The sequence below is a fragment of the Mustela erminea genome, chromosome 5 (genome assembly GCF_009829155.1).
Source record: "Mustela erminea isolate mMusErm1 chromosome 5, mMusErm1.Pri, whole genome shotgun sequence".
Lineage (NCBI taxonomy): Eukaryota > Metazoa > Chordata > Mammalia > Carnivora > Mustelidae > Mustela > Mustela erminea.
Genome location: NC_045618.1, coordinates 33,459,336 through 33,481,169, shown reverse-complemented (window position 1 = coordinate 33,481,169; position 21,834 = coordinate 33,459,336). Strand labels below are relative to the sequence as shown.

The 21,834-nt window shown below is 36.0% G+C and overlaps 1 protein-coding gene across 10 annotated transcripts in view; it reads right to left on the bottom strand.

Moving 5' to 3' along the window:
• The window catches only part of MYO9A (myosin IXA), a 280,827-nt gene that overhangs the window by 123,749 nt on the left and 135,244 nt on the right, over positions 1 to 21,834 (bottom strand). For all 10 annotated transcript variants that reach the window (XM_032342543.1, XM_032342540.1, XM_032342545.1 and 7 more), the window contains one exon: positions 11,863 to 11,938. In XM_032342543.1, the coding sequence (XP_032198434.1) occupies positions 11,863 to 11,938 (76 nt within the window). The remainder of the gene's footprint in view (positions 1 to 11,862; positions 11,939 to 21,834) is intronic.

The following is a 21,834-nucleotide window of genomic DNA, read 5'->3' as shown; positions in this document are numbered from 1 at the left end:
TAGAACTTCCAAAAACTACTGAAGGAATCTACAATCCTAATAGGTTGCTCCATTCTATAGAATATTTAATTTCTTTCTGGAAGGTCACACACTCACTCATTAGTATCTACCAAGGTTACTAAGCATCTTCTTTGGGCTAAGTACTATTCTAGCTGCTGGAGAAAGAGGAGTGAACAAAACAGATAAAATTATCAGTGATTAAAATATGAAGAATTAATAGGGGGTTTCCAGGTAAAATAACAAATTGGCCACATATGTGGATTCCTCCAGAAACCTCTGAACATTTAATAAAATAATTTTTAAGGGAATAAATACCTAATAATAAAAAAATATATAATAAGGGACAACAGTAACACAGTTTTGAAATATGGAAAGCAAATGAATACAGAAAACAATCTTTTTTTTTTTTTTTTTTTTTAAAGATTTTGTCAGAGAGAGAGCCCAAGTAGAGGAAGAAGCAGGCTTCCCACCAAGCAAGGAGCCCAATTTAGGACTCAATCCGAACACCACGGGATCATGACCTGAGAGGAAGGCAGACCCTTCACCAACTGAGCCACCCAGAGGTTCCTATAGAAAGCAATCTTAAACTGGCTGTGGAAGAAGACTGAGAAGCACCCATATTTACAAAACTCCCAGACTCCAGGGCTGCTGGCACCAGCTACCTGTGGAAGTGGTGGAAATGTGAGTTAAGAATAAGAGCACTTGTTGAAAGTCAGTTTAAAAGCAGTTAGAACCCCATGCAGCCTGATAATCATTCCTCCTTTATCTAAGCAAGAGGATGAAAGAGAAAGTCCAAGGGCTAGACAGCACCAGGCACAACTGGGGATAATTATACTTTACAAAAGTCAAAGAAAATACTGAAGATAGGGACTCCTGGGTGGCTTAGTTGGTTAAGTGTCTGCCTTAAGAATCCCAGGGTCCTGGGATCGAGTCCCACATCAGGCTCCCTGCTCAGTGGGGAGTCTGCTTCTGCCTCTTTCTGCTGCTCCCCCTGCTTGTGCTCTGTTTCTGTTTCTCTCTCTGACAAATAAATAAATAAAATCTTTAAAAAAAGAAAATACTGAAAATAGATTGCCAGTCCTATTACCCTACTGGCTCCAGAATGCTGGCAGCTGGGACTATATGCTCCAACAAGAAAATTAAAATAAACTTTTGTGTGGAATCTGACCAATCTAAGAGGAAGACCCAAAGATATACTGCTATGTTCCAAACATTAGACATTAGACACCCAATTAATCAGATTCCAATTAGCTTTTTAGTGTTTCTGTATGAATATGAACAGTTGACCACGGTTCACTAGACATCAGAGGAAAGCCCCTATCATGAAACAGAGACAAAAACAATCATGACATAAACAACTTAAAGTATAAAAAGATTTTTTAAAGGTGTCAGTAAGGGGCGCCTGGGTGGGTTAAGGCCTCTGCCTTCGGCTCGGGTCATGATCCCAGGGTCCTGGGATCGAGCCCCGCATCCGGCTCTCCGCTCAGTGCGGAGCCTGCTTCCCTCTCTCTCTCTGCCTGCCTCTCTGCCTACTTGTGATCTCTGTCAAATAAATAAATAAAATCTTTAAAAAATAAGAAGCTATCAGTAATATTTCTAGAGAAGAAAAAAATATTGCATCTATAAAGATACTATGAAAAATTTAAAAATTGAGAAAACAGAGAAATGAAAATCTCCAAAAAATTAAAAATGTAACACCAATGAAAATTCAAAATATATCCCCTCATTCAAAAATATTTATTGAGCACCAACTAGTACCAATTTTTTTCTAGCATCTTCAAATTACTTAAATTCAAATAGAAGAAAAAAAACAACAAACACATAAGAAATAATTGTATGTCGAATAATAGGTGCTAAGGAGCAATTTTAAACATAGAAAAAGAATAATGCCAGGATGCTAGACTTTAATAGGGAAGTCAGGAGAGGCACTATGAGTAACACTCCATTTAAACAGAGATGTGAAGGAGATAAAAAAGCAAATCAAGCAGTTATCTGGAAAAAGAGCACTCTATTCAGAGAGAAGAGCAAACACACAAAGACAGGAATCTTGTTGATGAATGAGATAGATTAAATAAATCAGTTGGGATGCCTGGGTGGCTCAATCAGTCAAGTGTCTGCTTTTCAGCTCAGGTCGTGATCCTGGAGTCCTGGGATGGAGTCCCACATCAGGCTCCCTACTCAGCAGGGAGTCTGCTTCTTGCTCTGCCTGCTGTTCTTTCTCTCTGACAAATAAATAATAAATCAGGAAGGCTAGAGTGGGATAAACAGAGGAAAAATGGTAGACCAAGTCAGAGACAGAGGAGGAAGTCATGTTACTTAGATACACCCTCTAGGAAATTATAGACTTTTTGGTCTTTTTTTTTTTTTTTAAGATTTTATTTATTTATTTGAGAGAGAGCGAGCATGAGCAGCTGGGAGTAGGGGGGAGAAAAGGAGAGGAGGAGCAGGCTCCCTACTGAGCAAGGTGCCAACACACCTGACACAGGGCTCCACCCCAGGACTCCCGGATCATGACCCAAGCCAAAGTCAGACGCCTAAACCACTGGGCAACCCAGGTACCCCAGAATTTTTGGCTTTTAATGGGAATGAGAAAGAATGACAAAGAACTTTCAGGAAAACACTAACATGATTCAGCATGTTTTAAAAGATTTTATTTATTTGACAGAGAGAGAGAGATCACAAGTAGGCAGAAAGGCAGGCAGAGGGGAAGGGGGAAGTAGGCCACCCGCTGAGCAGAGAGCCTGATGTGGTGCTACATCTCAGGACCCTGAGATCATGACCTGAGCTGAAGGCAGAGGCTTAATCCACTGAGCCACCCAGGTGCCCCTGATTCAGCTTTTTTATATTAAAATATATTTTATATTATACATATTTATGTATTCATTTTATTAAAATATTGATCTGGTTGCTATACTGAATACTGTTTGAGGGGCCAAGGACAAAAGTAGGGAGAGTATTTTAGGAGGCTATTACAGTAATCCATACCACAGCAATAGCGGTGGAAGGAATTTGCAACTGTGAGATTGGGGCACCTGGGTGGCTCAGTTGGTTAAGTGACTGCCTTTGGCTCAGGTCATGATCCCAGGGCCAGGGATCAAGTCCCATATCAGGCTTTCTGCTCAGCAGCGAGTCTGCTTCTCCCTCTGACCTTCCCCCTCTCATGCTCTCTCCTTCATTCTCTCTCTCAAATACAAAAGTAAATAAAATCTTTACAAAAACAAAACAAAACAAAAACAGTGAGATTCTGGATATCATTTTACAGTACAGCCAATTTAACTTGCTGATGGACCAAATGGGGAATGTATGAGAAAGCAGAAATTAAGGATGACTTCAAAATTTTTCACTAATAACAGATTTAGAGATGAAGTAGGAGAGATTATTTCTTATAAATCAAAACAAAACAAGATGAAAAGTCATAATAAAATAGATGATGTAGACTCAAGACCCAATAAAAGAGTTTCTAGACAGATCCTATAAAACTCTGATACTTAAGTATAGAGAACAGATGTCACAAACAAAGGCTCAAGAATCAGAAAAAGGGCATCTTTAAAAAAAAAAAAAGAAGAACATTATGCTTAATGATAAAAAAAATAAAAGAAACCTGCAAGATTTCCCACTAATATTAGGAATAAGATAAGGACGTGACCGCTGGCCACTCTTATTCAACACTACTGGAATTTCTTTTTTTTTTTTAATTTTCTTTTATTTTTTTCAGTGTCCCAAAATTCATTGTTTATCACCATACCCAGTGCTCCATGCAATACGTGCCCTCCTTAATATCTACCACAAGGCTCACCCATCCTCCCACCCCTCACCCCTCCAAAACCCTAAGTTTGTTTCTCAGAGTCCACAGTCTCTCATGCTTCGTCTTCCCCTCCAATTTCCCCCAATTCACTTTTCCTTTCCTTCTCCTAATGTCCTTCATGTTATTCCTTATGCTCCACAAGTAAGTGAAACCATATGATAGTTGACTTTATCTGCTTGACTTTTTCACTCAGCATAATCTCCTCCGGTCCTGTCCATGTTGATACAAAAGTTGGGTATCCATCCTTTCTGATGGAGGCATAATACTCCATTGTATATATGGACCATATCTTCTTTATCCATTCATCGGTTGAAGGGCATCTTGGCTCTTTCCACAATTTGGCGATTGTGGCCATTGCTGCAATGAACACTGGAGCACATATGGCCCTTCTTTTCACTACATCTGTATCTTTAGGGTAAATAGCCAGTAACACTACTGAAATTTCGAATCAGGACAGTAAGTAAGAAATAAAAAAAAGATATTCAAATTGGAAAAAAAGTAGTAAATTTATATTTATTCACATATGACATGATCTTACACATATGGAATACTTGAAGGAATCCACTAAACAACTATCAAAACTAATAGATGAACCTAAGCAAGGTTTAAAAATTCAATTATATTTCTATATTTTGGGAATGAACAATAGATTATAAAAGCAAAAATCCCACAAAACAGCATGAAAATAATGTAATACTTAGGAGTAAATTTAACAAAAGAAGTGTAAGACTTGCACACTAAGATATTGTTAAAAGAAAATCTCAAATAAGTGAAAAGATATTCTGATAGTACTTTTCAAATTCATCTAAAGATTCAACACAACCTCTAGTAAAACCCTAGCTGCCTTTTTGCAGAAAATAACAAGATAATCCTTAAGTGCATACGGAAATGCAAAGAACCCAGAACAGCCAAAGCAATGTTGAAAAGAACAAAGCTAGAAGAATTATAGTTCCTGATTTGTACATCTATTAAAAAGCTACAGTACTTAAGACAATATGGTACTGGCATAAGGATAGAATAAAGTTGAGAATCCAGAAACTTCTATTTAGGGTCAACTGAGTTCTGATAAAGGCATCAGGATTATTTAACAGGAAAAGGGAGTATCTTCAACAAATGGTGCTGCGGTGACTGGATATCCACATGCAAAAGAAGAAAGCTGGACCTCTCTCAACATATACAAAATCAACTCAAAATCAATCACAGATCTAAATTTAAAACTAAAGCTATAAAACTCTTAGAAGATGAAAACATAAGCAGTAAACCTTTGTGATTTGGCCTAATGATTTCTTAAATATAACAAAACTGTAACAAAAAGAAAAATAAGTAAGTTAGACTTCTTTAAAATTAAAAATTTTACACTTCAAGCAACACCATAAGAAAAGTGAAAGGACAGGGGCACCTGGGTGGCTCTGAGGGTTAAAGCCTTGTCTTGAGCTCGGGTCATGATCCCAGGGTCCGAGGATCGAGCCCTGCATCAGGCTCTCTGCTCAGTAGAGAGCCTGCTTTCTCCTCCTCTCTCTCTCTCCTCTCTGCCTGCCTCTCTGCCTACTTGTGATCTCTGTCAAATAAATAAATAAAATTTTTAAAAAAAAAGAAAGAAGAAAAGTGAAAGGACAATTCCCAGACTAAAAGAAAATATTTTCAAGTCCTGTATCTGATAAGGGATCTAGATCTAGAATATATAAATAACTCTTACACCTCAATAATATACTAAGAAAGTAGATTACTCATAAATAAAAAGAAACCAACTATGGATACATTTAATAACCTAACAAATTAAGCACCATGTTCAGTGAAGAGAACTAATCTCAACGTTATGAAGGAGATTAGGACACATCACCAGAAATTATGCTACTTTCACATAAGGGAACTAAGAAGAATCAAGAGATACGTGAAGAGTCAGTTCTCTCCCTAATCCCCTAACCCCCTAAGAACAGGAGATAAATTTCCCTTTGTGAAAGTGTTCCCCTCTCCCCCATTAGGAAGCAGAGAGCAACTTTTTAATCATCTGAGATAAGAGAGCAGGAACTGAGACGAGTTTACTTACATAAACCTTACTAAAAAAACCCCTCATCTTTCATCAGTTCCCCCACATATTCCCTAGTTACTTCCCCACATTTTACCATCCCTTAAAGCCCAAACCCTCTTTCCTTTATGAAAAGGGTATATAAGCCCCCAGATGTTAGACCACTTTGGAGTTTCACTTCTTTTCTCTGAATACTCATGCACACAAAATATTAATAAAATTTATATGCTTTTTCTCCTGTTAATGTCTTTTGTAAGTTTAATTCACAGGCCCCCAGCTGCTGAACATAAGAAAAGATTTTTCTCCCTAACAGTTTCATCCTACATTATATTTATATAACATTATCAAAATAATAAAACTAGAAAAATGACGAACACAGTAGTGGTTGCTACAGGACAGCACAGGGACACAGGTAAATATAAACAGGCATCATGAATGAACTTTTGTGATGATGAAAGAGTTCTGCATCTTGATTGTGGCATTAGTTACACAAATATACATGGGGATACAACTGCAAAAATCTATTATACAAACACACCTGCAGATTTCTAAAAATGGTGAAAACTGTAGTCTACTTAATATTAATGTGCCAATGTAAATTTCCTGGTTTTGATAATGTACTATCATTACTATGTGAGATGTCACTTAGGGAAGCTAAGTAAAGAGAAGGTACACAGGACTCTATGAATTTTCTCCTTTGTACTACTTTTGAAACTTCCTGCTTCTGAAAAATGGAGAGAAACCATAAAATATTTTCCCATTAGTTCTTTTTAAACTATGCTTTTGGGAAAGCCAAGAGAGTATCTTTAAAATTTTATATTAACTTTACCTAACTACCTTCTCCACACTCCCCCACCCCCAGCAACCCCCAGTTTGTTTTGTGAGATTAAGCCTCTTATGGTTTGTTTCCCTCCTGATCCCATCTTGTTTTGTTTCTTCCTTCCCTACCCCCCAAACCCCCTGCCCTGACTCTCAAATTCCTCATATCAGAGAGATCATATAATAATTGTCTTTTTCTGATTAACTTATTTCGCTTAGCATAATACCCTCTAGTTCCATCCACACTGTCGCAAATGGCAAGAGCTCATTTCTTTTGATGGCTGCATAGTATTCCATTATATATATATATATAAACCACATCTTCTTTATCCATGCATCTGTTGATGGACATCTAGGTTCTTTCCATAGTTTGGCTATCGTGGACATTGCTGTTATAAACATTCGGGTGCACGTGCCCCTTCAGATCACTACATTTGTATCTTTTGGGTAAATACCCAGTAGTATGATTGCTGGGTTGTAGGGTAGCTCTATTTTCAACTTTTTGAGGAACCTCCATGCTGTTTTCCAGAGTGCTTGCACCAGCTTGCATTCCCATCAATAGTGTAGAAGAATTCCCCATTTCTCCGTATCCGCTCCAACATCTGTCATTTCCTGACTTGTTAATTTAAGCCATTCTGACTGGTGTGAGGTGGTGTCTCATTGTAGTTTTGATCTGTGCTTCCCTGATACTGAGTGATGTGGAGCACTTTTTCATGTGTCTGTTGGCCATCTGGATGTCTTCTTTGGAGAAATGTCTGTTCATGTCTTCTGCCCATTTCTTGATTGGATCATTTGTTCCTTGGGTGTTGAGTTTAAGCAGTTCTTTATAAATCTTGGATATCAGCCCTTTGTCTGTAGTGTCATTTGTGAATATCTTCTCTCTTTCTATCAGTTGTCTTTTGGTTTTGTTGACTGTTTCCTTTGCTGTGCAAAGCTTTTTTTTTTTTTTAATTTATTTTTCAAATTTCTTTTTATTTTCAGCATAACAGTATTCATTACTTTTGCACCACACCCAGTGCTCCATGTAATCCGTGCCCTCTATAATACCCACCACTGGTACCCCAACCTCCCACCCCCCGCCCCTTCAAAACCCTCAGATTGTTTTTCAGAGTCCATAGTCTCTCATGGTTCGCCTCCCCTTCCAATTTTCCCCAACTCCCTTCTCCTCTCTAATTCCTCATGTCCTCCATGCTATTTGTTATGCTCCACAAATAAGTGAAACCATATGATAATTGACTCTCTCTGCTTGACTTATTTCACTCAGTATAATCTCTTCCAGTCCCGTCCATGTTGCTACAAAAGTTGGGTATTCATCCTTTCTGATGGAGGCATAATACTCCATAGTGTATATGGACCACATCTTCCTTATCCATTTGTCCGTTGAAGGGCATCTTGGTTCTTTCCACAATTTGGCGACCATGGCCATTGCTGCTATAAACATTGGGGTACAGATGGCCCTTCTTTTCACTACATCTGTATCTTTGGGGTAAATACCCAGTAGTGCAATGGCAGGGTCATAGGGAAGTTCTATTTTTAATTTCTTGAGGAATCTCCACACTGTTCTCCAAAGAGACTGCAGCAACTTGCATTCCCACCAACAGCGGAAGAGGGTTCCTCTTTCTCCACATCCCCTCCAACACATGTTGTTTCCTGTCTTGCTAATTTTGGCCATTCTAACTGGTGTAAGGTGATATCTCAATGTGGTTTTAATTTGAATCTCCCTGAGGGCCAGTGATGATGAACATTTTTTCATGTGTCTGATAGTCATTTGTATGTCTTGATTGGAGAAGTGTCTGTTCATATCTTCTGCCCATTTTTTGATATGATTGTCTGTTTTGTGTGTGTTGAGTTTGAGAAGTTCTTTATAGATCCTGGATATCAACCTTTTGTCTGTACTGTCATTTGCAAATATCTTCTCCCATTCCGTGGGTTGCCTCTTTGTTTTCTTGACTGTTTCCTTTACTGTGCAGAAGCTTTTGATTTTGATGAAGTCCCAAAAGTTTATTTTTGCTTTTGTTTCCTTTGCCTTTGGAGACATATCTTGAAAGAAGTTGCTGTGGCTGCTATCGAAGAGATTACTGCCTAAGTTCTCCTCTAGGATTCTGATGGATTCCTGTCTCACGTTGAGGTCTTTTATCCATTTTGAGTTTATCTTTGTGTACAGTGTAAGAGAATGGTTTGATCTTGATGAAGTCCCAATAGTTCATTTTTGTCCTTGCTTCCCTTGCCTTTGGCGATGTTTCTAGCTGCGGCTGAGGTCAAAGAGGTTGTGTCACAGCCCCTTTGTAAAATAGTTTGGCAATTTCTCAAAATGTTAAACAAAACACAGAGATTTAGCCCAGAAATTTCATCCCTAAGTATTACTCAAAAGAATTGAAAACATATATCCATACAAACACTTGTACATGAATGTTCAGGGCAGCATTATTCTTAATAGCCAAAAGGAGGAACCTGAGTGTTTAAATAACCACACAATGGAATGTTCTTCTCCTATTAAAATGGAATGAAATACTTGTACATGCTATAATGTGGATTATACTTGAAAATATCATGCTTAATGAAAAAAGTATCACACAAAAGGCCACATATTTTAAGATACTATTTATGCTAAATTTCCAGAACAGGCATATCTGTAGAGACCAGAAGTATATTAGTATTTCCCTAAAATTGGCAAGAATATGAGGAATGGAGAGAAACTACTGAGTAGGAAGTTTCTTTCTGCAGTGATTAAAATGTTCTAACTTAGATTTGGGAATGATTATCCAACTCTTGAATACACCAAACACCACTCAACTATATGTTTTAACTGACTGAAACTTTGTGGTATGTGAATTACATCTCAATAAAGCAATTTAAAACAAGGACTCAGAAATCAGCAAGTCAGAACTAAAATGCAATGTAGCAATTCTTCAAAATTCTGAAGAAAAATTATTTCTGACCAAGAGTTCTATACACAGGCAAATTACCAATCGAGTGTGAGGTTAGAATAAAAGCATGTTTAGTCATGAAGGAACCAAAATATTTTCCTCTCAGCTATCTGTTTAAAATCAGAAGAAATTCAGCCAAATGACAAATACAGCTTGGGGCTGAAATGGTGATAAATATTAGAAAATTTTAGAGGAAAATCTGGCTAAAGGATTTGGGGCTAGGGATGAATTTTTAAAACAAGCTGTAATATGGACAAATCAGAGACAAAAAAAATATATTTAACTACATTAAATTTAAGAATTTTTGTTTTCCACAATGCACCATTAAATAAAGTGAAAGATAAGCTACAAACTGGGAGAATACATTTGAAACATACAACTGAAATGGGACCAGTACACAAAACTTATAAAGAATACTTTTTAAAGAAAAGATGTGGGCAAACAAACAGCATTTCAAAATACAGAAATGGCCATAAAATATCTAAAAATTTTTCAACATCATTAATAAGCATGGAAAAGCAAATTATAAGATACCATTTCATAACCATCAGATTATCAAAAGTTAAGAAGTCTGACAATCAGTTGTGCTGGCAAGGAATAAAGCAAAGGGAACTTTCAGCTGTCACTATTAGTGTACATTAGTACAACTACATTGGAAAACAACTAGGGATTATCTTACGAAACTAACATGAACATATCCTACTGAACTAACAGTCCTACTACTAAGTACATATCCCAGAGATGTAACAATAGGTGAACTAGAAGATTGATAGGAGCATGTTTAAAGAAGCACGTCTTTAATTACTTAAAGAAGTAATTGTGAAAGAACCACCCACATATCCACTGAAGGACAAATCTATTATGGTACATTAATGCTATGTAATTATTTTATTGTGATTAACAAACACATAATGGGGCTCCTGGGTGGTTCAGTTGGATAAGTGTCTGACTCCGGGTCCTGGGATCAAGCCCTGGGTCTGCTCCATGCTTCATGGGGAGTCTGCTTGTCCCTCTTGCCCTTCCCCTTCCCCCAGCTAGTATTCCCTGTCTCTCCAAAAAAAATAAATAAAATCTTTAAAAAAAAATACATAACCTAAAACTTACCATTTTTCTTTTTTTTTGAGAAATAATTGACACATAACATTTTATTAGTTTCAGGTATACAAAAGAACGTCTATTTATATATACTGCAAAATGATCACCAGAATAAGTGTAGTTACTATCTATCACCAAACACAGTTACAAATTTTTGTTCTGTGATGTTTTGTTCTGTTCTGTGATGTTCTTTTAAGATCTACTCCCTTAGCAACTTTCAAATATATAATATCGTATTAGTAACAATGGTAACTATACTACACATTACTTCCCCAGGACTCATTTATCTTAGAACTGGGAATTTGTATCTTTTAACCACCTTCACCCATTTTGCCCTACCTAGTCTTGGGCACCACCAATCCGTTCTCTGTCCACTTTATTATTTTTAATATACACCAAGTATACTGGTGTTGAGTACATTCACTGCTCTGCAACCATTACCACTATCCATCTCCAGTGTTAGCCAAATTGAAACTTTGTATTCATTAAACAGTAACTCCCCATTCCTCCATTGCACATAATATTATACAGCAACTAAAAAGAATAATCAACATGCCACAAGATGGATGAATCTTAGATGAATATTGTTGAAGGGGAAAAAAAGTCATAGAAGACAGCAGACTATATACTGATATTTCTATAAAACTCAAGAACTGGAAAAGCCAAACTGCTTACATTTACTGTAAAAACTTTTTTTTATGTGCACAGTAATGATAAACATAAAATTCTGGGTAGCAGTTACCTAAGGGTAGAGGGGAGGGAGAAATCAGAAAGTAATATAAAGGTGGTTGCAATAATACTAAAATCTTCTGGTGCTGAACTTCGATAGTAGGTTTATTTTGTTGGTATGCTTCCTAATGTTCATGTGTCTTTTGCATATTCTCATATCAGATGCTATATTAATGTATAAAGATTGAATAGGAGCTTCCTGCTAAATATGTTTATCAAACTTATTATGTGCTATTTCAAATCCTCTCACTCTTACCTGTTACTATAGCTAATGCTGCTGCAAACAGTTGACTAGTTACACACATTTAGTCCAGTTTCAGTGATACTACTTATAAAAGCATCAAGGAACAAAAACAAACTAGGCTTGATTTTCTTCATATTTTTTAGCCCACAAAAGTATTAATGAAAATTCCAATTATTTCTTCAGTAATTCCTTGGAAACATAAACCAAACATACTTACTGTTGATTTTTTTCATTTAGAGTATTCATGCCCTGGAGATCAGAAAGAGGTGTTCTGGGATTTTTCCGGGTTATACCTAACAAATAAAAAGCAGACATTTTCAAATCAATGTTAAAAGAAACTAAACATGAAACAATTTTTCTAAGGACAAATAAAATTAGTGTACTTCAATGGTAAATATTTGCTAAACATGTCAGAAATGTCTGAATAACAATATAAACCAAGTCCCATGCCTGTTACTTACAAATCTGACTTAGCCAACAATGAACAAAATTAGGGAATTAAATAATAAATCTTCTTATTTCTTCTCTCATTTAAACATTATCAGAAAATGAAAGGTAACTGGGCTGAAGATCTAGAAATGTATAAGCTCATTATTTTAATATTCAAAAAATTCCTAATGATTCCTTTGCATCATTTTTCAGCAGTAAGTATACTGCTAACAAGAACTATAGATTTCAGAGGCCAATTAATCTTACATATAGACCCTGAGAATCAAAAACAACAAATTATTTCTTTATTAAGGATTACCAATATTTTAAAGTTATAATTTACTTTAAATCATATGATAAACATAAGGCCATGAATTTTCATAACATCACATACACACAGACATTTAATATAGGTAAGACACACTGGACCAGGAGTCAAAAAATCTATTCAAGATAACAATCCTATATGTAGAAAATCCTAAGAAACCCACAAAAAACTATTAGGACTAATAAAAGAATTCAGCACAATTATAAGACAGATCAATATTTAAAAATCAATTATATTTCTATACAATAGTAATAAACAATCATAAAATTAGAAACAATTCCATTACTAATGACATCAAAATAATACAAAAAGAATAAACTTTAGAAAGTATAAAGTGTCTACACTGAAAACTACAAAATATCATTAAAAGAAACCTAAATAAATGGAATGCCATCCATACTCATGGATTGGAAAACTTAAGTACTGTTATGTTGGTGATGCTCCCTAATGAATTCTGACAAAGGTGTCAAGACAGTACAATGGGAAAGGAATAATCTTTTCAAAAATGGGTGCTGGGAAAACTAAATATCCTCATTTAAAAGAATGAAGTTGGACCCAAAAATCAAAATAAGTAATTTTTTAAATAATTTTATTTATTTATAAATAAATAAATAAATAAAAATATTTATAAATAAATAAAAATATATAAAATATATAAATAAAAATTTATTTATAAATTTTATTTTATTTAAATAAGCTGAAAGTATAAAACCCTTCAAAGAAAATATAGGTGTAAATCTTACTGACATTGAATTAGGCAGTAAAATTACTTAAGTATGTCACCAAAAGCATAAGCAACCAAAGAAAAAAATGGATAAACTAGACATCATCAAAATTTAAAACTACTGTGCTTCAAAGGATGACAGATCAAGAAAGCAAAAAGATAAATAAATAAATATATATATCACAAAACGATAGAAAATGTTTGTAAATCAAATATCTGATAAGGAACTTGAAGCCAGAAAATAAAAAGAACTCTTACAAGTGAATAATAAAAAGACAACCCGATTTTAAAATGAACATAAGATATGAACAGGTATTTTTCCAAAGAAGACTCGGCAAAGGGCAAATAAGTTCATGAAATGATGCTCAACATCACTAGTCATCAGAGAAATGAAAATCAAAGCTACAATGAGATACCAGGATGACTGTAATCAAAAGGACAGATAGCAACTGTCGCCAAGGACATGAAAAATTGGAACCTTTTGTACACTGCTGAAATGTGAAATGATACAGTCACTTTGGAAAGCACTCTAGCAGTTCGTCAAAGAAGTAAACATAACATTACCATATGACCCAGCAATTCTACTCCCAGGATAATGTCCAGTAAACTGTTACTAAAATATATCTTGTGATCAACAAATTCAGTTACAACTTTGAATAACTTTCTTTTTTTTTTTTTTAAGATTTTATTTGTTTTGACAGAGATCACAAGTAGGCAGAGAGGCAGGCAGAGAGAAAGGGGGAAGCAGGCTCTCCACTGAGCAGAGAGCCTGATGCGGGGCTCGATCCCAGGACCTTGAGATCATAACCTGAGCCGAAGGTGGAGAGAGGCTTATTAACCCACTGAGCCACCCAGGTGCCCCATCTTTATTTTCTTATATACTAAATTCATTGTTGTTGTTTTATTTAATCAGTTCCTTAGTTATGGGCACCAATTATCCCTATGACAAATTATCATTATCTATCCTCCATTATCTATTCTTTTCTTCCATGTACTGAAACGTAATCATCCCAGGCCTTTCTTCAGTATTACTTAGTTCAATTTTCAGCTATTTTCCACTATTTTTTGAGCTCATATAGATGTAGCTTTATGCCTCTTATGCCTCTGAATGCTTCAGTAGTTCAATATCTCTTTTCAATATTCTTCTGGTACTTTATAGTCTTAAATTTGTGCTACTGCTCTATTCAATGCACATTCTTAAATTCTTCTATACTATAAAGTACTCACAGGAAATTTTCTTCTCTTTCTTGGAGTATCTTCCCTGCAAACATAATAGGGTGCTTCTTTGAGGGTAATTCTTTTATGAATATTATTTGACTTTCTTATTTCCCTCTGTGTGATGATTTTCAACATCAATTATTAAATACTTTAAACATTAAGAGGGCATTAGGAATAATATACTGAACATTTATTACTGATTATTCAGAAAATGAAGGCCTGTGCACCTCTCCTGATCCCATTCCAACAGCTTCAGATCCTATCATCCCCCACTTTAGGATTCGCATAAAAAAATGACTGTTTTTAAAATAGTTATCATAATGTTCAGTGACTTAAAGTAGAAGATGGCATAAGACCATAAGAAGATGGTCTTATGCCATCTTCTACTACACAGACAGCAAAACTCAAGGGAAAACTGGGAACTGTAAAAAGGAACCAAATGAATATTCCGGTACTAAAAACAAAAAATTCATTCTATGGGTTTAAAAGAAGACTTTAAACAGCACAATGAACTTGAAATCAATAAATAAAAATTATCTAATGTGAAGAATGAAGAACAAAAATAAAAGAAAAATGAACACTGGATGAGGAATCTCTGAGACAATATCAAATATTCTAAAAACATGTAACTGACATTCAGAAAGAAAAGAAATTGCAGCAGAAAAAAATTTTCAAACAATGTTAGCCAAAACATTCCTAGATCTGATGAAAAACAATTGAAGCACAGGTCCAAGAGGCACAGCAAGTCCCCAAGAGACTAAATATAAATCATATCTAGGAAATAATTACTAAAAAACAAAAAACAAAGAGAAAATGCCCAGCAGCCAGAGGAATGAAAACATATGTACACAAAATGACTTGAACAAGAACGTGTATAGCAGGGCTCCTTCCAAGAGCTCAAAACAGCATATAACCCCTATATCCATCAAGAAACAAATGATAAACACAAAATTGTATATATAATTATTTATATATAATAACCCAGCAACAAATTGTATATGAAACACAATGAATGTGTTTATCATTTTATTGCATAAGAGAATCAGAACACAAAAGAATACATACTGTATGATTCCATTTCTGTAAAATTTTTGGAAAAGGCAAAACTAATTTATAATAACAGAAATCTTAAGAGTTGCCTAAAGGAGGTGGGAAAATGTACCAGAGGAGCAGAAATAAATTTTCTGATATAACTTTATTCAACATTTTATTTTGAATCTGTGTTCATGGGATTTAGGTTTTTCTCTTACAAACAACTTACAATTGAGCTTTCTTTTTCTTAATTGGATAACCTGTTTTTTAATTGTTTAGGTTGGTTCATTTTAATTTATTGATATTACAGTTGTTTGGTTTTTTCTGACTTTTTCTTTTATGCCTTGAATCTCTTTTTTATTTATTCAACAGACGGAGATCACAAGTAGGCAGAGAGGCAGGCAGAGAGAGGGAGAAGCAGGCTCCCCGCTGAACAGAGAGCACGATGTAGGGCTCGATCCCAGGACCCTGAGATCATGACTGGAGCCGAAGGCAGAGGCTTAACCCTCTGAGCCACCCAGGTGCCCCATAAGTAAATAAAATCTTAAAAAAAAAAAAAAAAAAAAAAAGAACCACATGTTTTAATCTTTAGGCTTTTTTTTTTTTTTTTTTAAAGATCTTATTTGAGAGAGAGAGGGGGAGAGAGAGCATGAGAGGGGAGAAGCAGACTCCCCATGGAGCTGAGAGCCTGATGTGGGACCCCATCCTGGGGCTCTGGGATCACGACCTCAGCCAAAGGCAGTGGCTTAACCAACTTAGCCACCCAGGCACCCACTTTAAGCTATTTTTAACTGAACTGCTTATCTTATTAACTACAGGAGTTCTTAAAATATTGTTTTCAGGGGCGCCTGGGTGGCTCAGTGGTTTAAGCCACTGCCTTCGGCTCAGGTCATGATCTCAGGGTCCTGAGATCGGGTCCCGCATCGGGCTCTCTGCTCGGCAGAGAGCCTGCTTCCCTCTCTCTCTCTCTGCCTGCCTCTCCATCTACTTGTGATTTCTCTCTGTCAAATAAATAAATAAAATCTTTAAAAAAAAAAATATATTGTTTTCAAGTTCATTATCAGTTATCAGTATCACATAAGTTTTGTTTCCTAGGGTGTGGTATGCTTTTAGTTTTCTTAGCAAGATGTTTTTTTAAAGTAGAAATTTTCAATTTTGGTGAACTCCACTTATTCTTTTGTTTTTAAACAGTTCATGCTCTTATGTCCCATCTAAGAAATCTTTGCCTGTCCCAAGATTACAAAGATTTTCTCTCAGGTTTTCTTCTACAAATTAAATAATTTTACCTTTTTATTTTTTTTTAAGTTTTACTTTTTAGGAAGAGCTATTTGATCCACTTCGAGTTCAATCTTAAAGATAAAATAAGGTCAAAGTCCTCTTCTCATATAAGGCTACTTAGGTGTTCCAATGCCATTTGTTTAAAAGACCATACTCAACCCCAATAGATTATCTCAGCACCTTTGTGGAAAATCAATTGACCAATTTAAGTACAGATCTTTTCCTGGATTTTTATTTGATTCTACTGATCTCTTGATCTTTAAGAACAATGTCATGATTATTTTAGTCTTGAAATCGTTCTCTAACTTTGTTGTTCTTTTTAGAAATTGTTTTGTTATCCTAGTCTATATTTCTATGTAAATCTTAGTTATTAGCTTGTGAATTTCTACCAAAAAATCTCTTCATTTATTTAGGTATTCTTCAATTCCTCTTAGTTGTATACAGGTCTAACACATATTTCATTAAAGTTATCCGACATATACTTAACTGACCTAGCCACCTCACGTACGTGAGGCATGTAGGTGGCTAGGTCAGTTAAGTATATGTCTTCTGATTTCGGCTCAGGTCATGATCTCAGGGTTGTGAGATGGAGCCTCCCATCAGACTCTGTGCTGGGCATGGAGCCTGCTAAAGATTCTCTCTCTCTCCCTTTGCCCCCTGCCAAAATTAATAAATAAAATACAATAAAATAAAAATTATCCCTAAGTATTTCCTGTTATGATATATTATATTATTACTCATCACATATTAAAGCACTTCAAAACCTAGCACTTAAATATGACAGTTCTCATAATCACAGAGTTTCTACAGAAACAGGTTTCAACTGCTTAGCTGGGTGGTTGAGATAGGGTCTATCATAAGGTTATAGTCAACCTGTTGGCCAAACCTGTGGTCATCTCAAGACTAGAATGGAACTGAAGGATTTGCTTTCGAGGTCACTCCCATAGTTAGTGGCAAAAATCAGTTCCTAACTGCTGACTACAGGCTTCAGAGGAATTCTCAGCAGGACACTCAAATGGCAGCTTACTTTTCCCAGAAACAGTGATCCGAGAGAGAGCTAGCAAGTGAGAAATTATCTAAGATGGGAACTGCAGACTTTCATAACTTAATTTTGGAATTGACAAACTATCACTTTTGCCATGTCCTATACATCACATAGACCAAGACTGGTAAAATGCAGAAGACTACACAAGGTTGAGAATACCAGAATATGAGGATAACTGGAGAGTATCTAGGAAACTGATTGCCAAAGATGTATAAATGAAATTCACAAATTTCATTTTCCACATGTTCACGGCTAAAATAACTTAATTTTGTAAATTTACCTGGCATCCTGGGAGATTACTTTCTAGATCAAATAAATAGCATATTTTAAACTCCTTAGCACTTTCTATACAGTTGATCACAATGCCTACATCTTCCTTTTCAATCTATGCACCTTGTATTTCTTTTTGCTGACTTATAGCACTGTGTCTGACTTTTATTTTTATTTTTTTTAAAGATTTTTTTTTTTTTTAATTTGACAGAGATGACAAGTAGGCAGCAGAGAGGGGGAGGCAGACTCCCTGCTGAGCAGAGAGCCTGATGCGGGGCTTGATCCCAGAACCCTGGGATCACGACCTGAGCCAAAGGCAGAGGCTTTAACCCACTGAGCCACCCAGGCGCCCCTGTGTCTGACTTTTAGTATAGTGTTAAATCTGAGCGGCAAAAGCAGGTATCTTTGCCTTTTCCCAATGTCAGGGAATAGTATTCAATCTTTGATCATAAAGTATGAAGTCTGCTGTAGGATTTTTATGCATATTCTCTATAAATGAGGAGGCTGCCTATTCCTAGGATCCTGTAAGTTTTTAAATAGGAATGACTGAAGAATTATGACAAAATCTTTTTATCCAACTACTGAGATATCATAAGCTTTTTCTTTTTTTCTAGGTGGATAATAAAATGAATTACGGGGATGCCTGGGTGGCTCAGCAGGTTAAGAGTCTGCCTTCGGCTCAGATCATGATCTCAAGGTCCTGGGATGGAGTCCCACATCAGGCTCCCTGCTCAGCAGGGAGCCTCCTTCTCCCTCTACCTGCTGCCCCCTCTGTTTGTGCTCTCTCTATGACAAATAAATAAATAAAATCTTTAAAACAAACATATAGTGAGTTATATTGATTGATTTTCTATTATCAAACAAACCTTTCATTCCTGGAATAAATTTCACTGGTTTTCATGTATTCTCCTTTAATATATTAGTGAATTCAGTTAGCCCTTATTTTGTTAAGGCTTTTTACATCTGTCACTGTGAGGTATGTTGGTTTGTAGTTTTAAAGTTTTTGTCTGGTTTTGGTATTAGATTAATAATACTGGCCTCGTGATATAATTTGCATAGGGTTCCTTGCTCCTATATTTTCTGGAGAGAAACTGAAGAGAACTGGTATTATTCTTTCCTTAAATGTCTCTTAAATAAAATTTACCATTGAAGCTATCTGGGCCTGGACTTTTGGGTTTAGGGGAAGATTTTACTTATGAATCCATCATTGTTATTAGGTATAGGAGTGATCAAATTTTTCTATTTTTCCTTGGGTCAATTTAGATCAGCATTCAAGGAATCTGTCCATTTCATTTAAGTTGCTGAATTTATTGACAAGTGTTCATAATCTCTCCTCAATCTTTTGATGGTCTATACCATATGTAACTGTGTCCACTTGTTCATTCCCGATAACAGCATTTGTGTCTTCTCTCATATTTCTTGATCACAATGGCTAGAACTGCACTACCTAATACAGCAGTGGAGACACATGGCTTTCGAATTTTATTTGACTGAATCAAATCAAAATTTGTTTTCAAATTTTCAATAAGTTTCAGGTACTTAACAGCCATATGTGGTTAATGGCTGCAGTTTTAGAGAGTGTAGCTGGAGAACATTTTCATCTTCACAGAAAGTTCTATTAGAACTGGAGCTTTATGAATTTTATTGCTCTTTTTGAAAAATCAGCTTTTGGTTTTCACTGATTTTCTCTACTGTTGGTCTGCTTTATATTCACAGATTGTAGCTCTTCACTTCTCTCTACTTATTTTGGGTGTAAAGTGCTCTTGTAGCTTCATAAGGTAAAAGCATTGATTCTGACTTTTTCTAATGTAAAGAATTAAAAACTATCAATTTTATTATAAGCACTTCTTTAGTTGCATTACGTAAGTTATGTTATTTCCATTCTCATTTAGATCAAAATAGCTTCAAGTTGCCCTTATGAATTCTTTAACTCATGAGTTACTTAAACATGGGGTTTATTTTCAAAATATTTGAGTATTTCTCAGGGAGCACCTACCTGGCTCAGCAGAAGAGCAAGTGACTCTTTATCACAGGGTTGTAAATTCAAGCCCCAAGTTGAGTGTACTTTAAAAAAGAAAAATTGGAGGACTTCTCAGATATCCTTCTGTTACTGATTTCTATTTTTAAGTTCCATTTGGGTCAGACTTAAATTCCATTTGGAATTCCACAATGGAATTCTATTACTTGCATTTGGTCAGATTAAATTTTCAATCATTTGTGGGACCATACTGAGACCCGAGGTCAGGGATATTAAGGCAGGCATTGTCAGCAAGGTGAGAGTATTAAGTTTTATCAAGCCCACAATGCTACTCTGTCAATTTCTAATCCTTCATCTTCTTCATAAACATGTTCTGAATACAGACTGATCAAAAGTATGGGTCAAATTCAAGTGAGATTCTTCTCTTCTACCCTTTCTCTCTCTTCTTCCTACCATCTTACTCCTTTATCTTACCAGGGCTCTTGACCTTTGCAGAAGTGTGGCTGAAGGTCATCCTTCCAAGAACCCCAGTTTCTCCCCTCTCCTCTAATTTCCTCCCGACCAAATCTCAGAGATTAGTCACTAGAGAGAGAAGGTGGGAGCAAAAGAAATGAAAAGGAAGAACCACAATACCTTGTATTTCTTATTGTGAAGGCTGCACACTGTTACTTCTACCATATTCCATTTATTAGAAGTGAGTCATAAAGCAGAGCACATGCCTTTTGAAAGGAGGAGTATCAAAGAATTTGTGGATACATTTTATACCACCAGAATAATGTCATAGTTTTTACTTTAAATAGTCATACATCTTTTTATTTTTTTTTTAATTTTTTTTTTTTAAGATTTTATTTATTTATTTGACAGAGATCACAAGTAGGGAGAGAGGCAGGCAGAGAGAGAGAGAGAGAGAGGAGGAAGCAGGCTCCCTGCTGAGCAGAGAGCCCAATGTGGGACTCGATCCCGGGACCCCGAGATCATGACCTGAGCCAAAGGCAGCGGCTTAACCCACTGAGCCACCCAGGCGCCCCATAAATAGTCATACATCTTTTTAAAAGAAATTAAGAGAAGGAAAGGAAATATGTACAGTCATTTATTTGTAGACAGACTTATTATTTCTGTTTCTCTATTTCTTCCAATAATTAATGAGTCAGCAAACTAAGTCTCTGGGCCAAATCAAACCCACTGCCTGTTTTTGCATGACCTGATGCTAAGAATGGCTTTACATTTTTTAAATGGTTGAGGAAAAAAAGAAAAAATCAATGGAAGAATATTTTTGTGACATATGAAAATCATATGAAATTTAAATTTCAGTGTCCATTACAAAGTTTTATTGGAACACAGCCATGCTTATTTACTTATGTATTCTCTAGGCTCCTTTCACAGTAGAATGGAGATATTTCAACAGAGACCATAAGACCCACAAAGCCTAAAGTATTTACTACCTGGCCTTTTGCAGATAAGTGTACCAGTACTTACTATTCATCCAAGTTACCATCTGATGGTAATTTTAGCATTTAGCTTAAAGAACTTCTACTATCAAGGTGCCTGGGTGGCTCATCAGTTAAGCATTCGAATCTTGATTTCGGCTTAGGTCATGATCTCAAGGTCACATGATGGATGGGCTCAGTGCTAAGTGTGGAGGCTGCTTAAGAGTCACTCTTTCTTGGGTGCCTGGGTGGCTCAGTGGGTTAAGCCTCTGCCTTCAGCTCGGGTCATGATCCTGGGGGTCCTGGGATTGAGCCCCGCATCGGGCTCTCTGTCCCTCTCTCTCTGTGCCTACTTGTGATCTCTATCTGTCAAACAAATAAATAAAATCTTAAAAAAAAAAAAAAAGAGTCACTCTTTCTCTCTCTCCCTCTGCCCCTCCTCCCACTACTCAAACATCTT